Source organism: Lepidothrix coronata, unplaced genomic scaffold (assembly GCF_001604755.1).
Source record: "Lepidothrix coronata isolate B3197 unplaced genomic scaffold, Lepidothrix_coronata-1.0 Scaffold169, whole genome shotgun sequence".
NCBI lineage: Eukaryota > Metazoa > Chordata > Aves > Passeriformes > Pipridae > Lepidothrix > Lepidothrix coronata.
In genome coordinates, this window is record NW_016690349.1 from 915,459 (window position 1) to 919,629 (window position 4,171).

Genomic DNA, 4,171 nt, shown 5'->3' on the forward strand with positions numbered 1-4,171 from the left:
GCAGGACTTTCATGAAAGCCCTTGTCAGTTGCCTATTGGAGGAAACGGGAGGCTTTCCATTAAATTCAGATTTCAGACTGATTTTTAATCTATTAGATCATACTCTAAATATGCCACAGAACTCAAGAAGTGTTTTTCCCTTTATTTGTGTACATTGCATAACATGGACTAGTGTCAGTCAGACAAGACAAAATATTTTTCCCTTTTAAGGTCCTCATCCATAGAGGGAAAATGGCACTTCTGTTTCTACCCTTCTTTTTCATGATTTCAGCTTATTTTATTTTTTACCTTTTTTTTGTCTTTTTTTGTCTTTTTTTCCCTCATAAAATATCTCCACTTGAAAGTTTTTTTAATTAAGGATTCAGCTGGGGATTTATTAAATAAATACAGTGTTCAACAGTTTACAATAAACAGGAATGAGGATTTGATCTCAGATGACTCAGGGGACTTCACATGCCGTTGTAACTGCTAAGCCTTGCATTTATTTTAAAAACAGCTGTCACAGAAGGAGTGAAACTAGTAAATCTATGAGTAATTCTTCCTCCCTTAATTCACCCTTAATTCCTAAACCATAATTGCAGAAAGATAGATTTTTTAAGTCTTCAAAAGGCTTCAGCTGTTCAGATTCAAAAAGTTTGAGAGAATCATTAAAAACTAACACTAATCCTACTGCAATGAAGTTGAACAGGTAGATTTCTACAATCAAATACAAGATTAATTCCATATTCAAAATGGCAACACTAAAAAGAACTGCAGAAAATGCAGTGCTATTACAGTGAGTACAAGACTGAACAGGTTTTATGATGACTAATTAAATGAATTGTTATACAAATTGTTATACAAATGTATGCTCCTTTGTGCTCTCAATATCTTTCTGGCTGAACAGGCTGCACTATATCTTTTTCCATTTCTGTACGTACACATACTTTTAGAGCTGTGGAAACAGATATCTCACTTGCCTTAAGTCTGCTCTGCAATTGTGGCTGTGATGGAAAAAGTTTTCTTCTACCACCAGAGTCTGTATTTTGGTAGCAACAAGGATTTTTAATCACAGAACTATATATTTGCTCTTCCGCAAAAGGAACAGGGAAAAGAGACAAAATACAAAAACAAAATATAAGAAAGAAAAAGTCTATGATGAAAAATGAGATGTTATGCAGTTTGTTAATTTTTGTTCATAAAAATATAAATATGCCTCTAAGGATTTGCCTCAGATGAAAGATATTCTAAAAGAATACTGTATCAATGGCCATCATGGGTATTTTTGCACATAAAAAATAAAAAGAATCTTTATGCACTTGATGAGCAATTGTGTAACATTTTATTGGATAAAAAAAGTCATTTTGATGAGGCTACTGTGTTACATTGCATTTTTTACAGCTTATGTACAATTTCTTTGTGGTATATCATCTTGTACAATATTTATGTGCTGAATGTAATTGAAATGCACAAAAAATATTCAGATTTTCCATGTTACTGTGAAAATGCAAACCATTTAAAATGTTGTTCAAAATAACTGGAGGTATTCTATAATTGCTCAAATGCAGTTATCAACTAAAGATTAAGCTCATATTTCCTCTGTAACACCTGTTGCAATTTGGTGTTTTAGTTGTCATGACAGATACAATGAAGTAAAATGTTCAGCTGGCTTATGGTTTTCTGTAATATTTTCTGGTATCTTGAAAGAATTTTTCTTTCAAGTAATTGGTAATTGGTAAAAGAGATTAGGTTATTTGGTATAAATTTCTAGTATCACATGTTATGTATTTGGATGGATAACACAGACATAAAAAAGTAAACCTGAGGACAAATAAGCAATCAAGTGATTTACTTTAGTAGCTAATTATCTTAGTCTGCAAATGGCAGATCAGTGCAATTCATATTAATTTTTAATGCTATTTACAATGGCATTAAATAAGTTGCAATATAAAAATGAAGATGGAAATGATATTCATTAAGTTAAACTACTCCTGACTGAAAACACATTGAAATTTGATGACATTTCTTTCAAAGATACCCATTTCAAAGGAAATCCACAGGGAATAAACTGTGAAAAAACTTCTAAAGCCTTTTGCCTGAAGTATTTCCCAACAAAGACATAAATCACAGGGTTAATGCAACTGTTGGTGGTAGCCAGCATATAAGCAAACTGCTCCCCAAAATTGAGCAGTTCCTCCCAGAAGCAGCCTTTGATCACTTCTGTATGGTATAATGCATCAAGGAATACAAAAAAATGGTGAGGAGTCCAACAGAAAAGAAACATCAGTATCACTGTGAGGATCAGCCTGGTAGCTTTCGTGCCTTTGTGCCCCTTGCAGTCCTTTGTCCCGAGTGCTCTTCGTGCTCTTGTTTTTTTTTGTAGGGACCTAATGGTAGAGAAATTAAGGGAGATGATTGCTGTAGACGGCAACACAAATCCAACTACACTGCGTACCAGTCTTTCAGCTGTTATCCACGATGGGGTGGGGAAGTCCAAAGTGCATGCTGAAACATTCCACAGGGGATAGTCTTTCACGGTCCGAAACATAAAAACTGGGATGCTGAGCAGGATGCCAAAGAACCAGATGAGCAAGCAGATCCCTTTGGCAACAGTTTTGCTCCGTATCCGTCTGTGGCTCAAGGTATGGACAAGAGTCAAGTAGCGATCCACGCTGACTGCCACCAGCAAGTAGATGCTGGTGTACATGTTTAGGCTGATGGATGCACTGTTGCTGCGGCAAAGGAAACTGCCAAATGGCCAGTTAAATTCATTCCTGATGTTCTCTGCCCAGAAAGGGAGGCCCATGAGGAAGATAAGATCAGCAACAGCTAGGTTCATCAGGTAGATTTCAGCTATCTTCAGGGGGCCCTTGTGCAGTGAATAAATGAGGAGAACAAATACATTTCCGGGCATTCCAATAGCACAGACAGCGTTGAGGTACTTGGGCACTATATAATACACGATGTCCCACCAGTCATCCTGCTCTGGGCAAATAGCTGAATTGCTTCTGTTTTCACTCTGGTTTGAGGAGGTAATATTCAGTAGAGGAGTTTCAGTCATTTTTTTAAAAATTCCGAAGTGAACAGGAGACGTCTTTCAAATGAGAGCAAATGACTGCAAAGAAGAAACATACAATTGCAAAAGTTGTCTCCCATGAGTGCTGTAACAAACTTTTTAACTGCTGGCTAGATCAATCCATACTTGTTATGTGCAACAGTGAGAAATGTTCACAGTATTAGCAAGGATGTAACTTACTCTACATCCTATGAAATTTCCTCTCCTTGCTTCTGTTGTTTAAAGTGGCACAGCGGAAGGAAAGTACCAAATTAGTGTAAGTAGTTCTGTATGTCTCTTCCGGACTGATGACAGGAACAGATACAGGAGAATTCCATCTCCCTGAGAGTAGAGGGAGTCACGCTGCTGACACAAAGTCAGCTTTGCATTGTTCCCTGCCCTTTCTCTTACTCTTATTTACTATGCTGTGTATACTATTATATATATATAATATATATATTAATATATTATTGTATTCTATCATCCTGCTTAAGCAGGATGATGCCTGTTTCCCCAGAACTGAAAAAGCTGCTCACTCTCTATGTTATTTGAACTTTGCATTCTTTTGCTCCTTCTCAGTTTCTCCCATCCTGAACTTTGGGTTCGAAATTGCTTAGATTAGACAGCTTATTGCCCTCAAATGTCAGCAGTTTGAATAATAAAACATAACTTCTCCAAAATCTTGTGCTCAAAATCTTGCCTGGAGGAAAAGTCTCTGCAGCTCTAAATTTACTCTTCTACAGTTCAAAAACTTCATTGAGTTCAGCTGGAGAGAGGCTGTCCCAGCCTCCCAAGTATTTAGACCCTCATGGCATCGACAATATCTTTATTTAGAATCATAGAATCAACTGGGTTGGAAAAGATGTCCAAGATCAAGTCCAACCCTTGATCCAACACTGCTGTGGTTACCAGACCATGGCACTGAGTGCCACATCCAGTCTCATCTTAAAAACCTCCAGGGATGGTGAATCCACCACTTCCCTGGACAGCCCATTCCACTGCCTGATTACCCTCTCTGTAAAAAATTTCTTCCTAATGTTTAACCTAAACCTCCCCTGGCAGAGCTTAAGATCCTGCCCTCTTGTCCTACTGCTGATTGCCTGGAAGAAGAGACAGACCCCCGTGTGGCTACAACCT

The 4,171-nt window shown here is 37.4% G+C and overlaps 1 protein-coding gene across 1 annotated transcript; it reads right to left on the reverse strand.

The window, feature by feature from the left end:
• Positions 1 to 1,363: 1,363 nt before the first annotated feature.
• On the reverse strand, positions 1,364 to 3,101 carry BDKRB1 (bradykinin receptor B1). The gene has a single exon (XM_017829792.1). The coding sequence runs from the start codon at positions 3,038 to 3,040 to the stop codon at positions 1,955 to 1,957; it is 1,086 nt and encodes a 361-aa protein (XP_017685281.1). The 5' UTR covers positions 3,041 to 3,101; the 3' UTR covers positions 1,364 to 1,954.
• Positions 3,102 to 4,171: the final 1,070 nt, after the last annotated feature.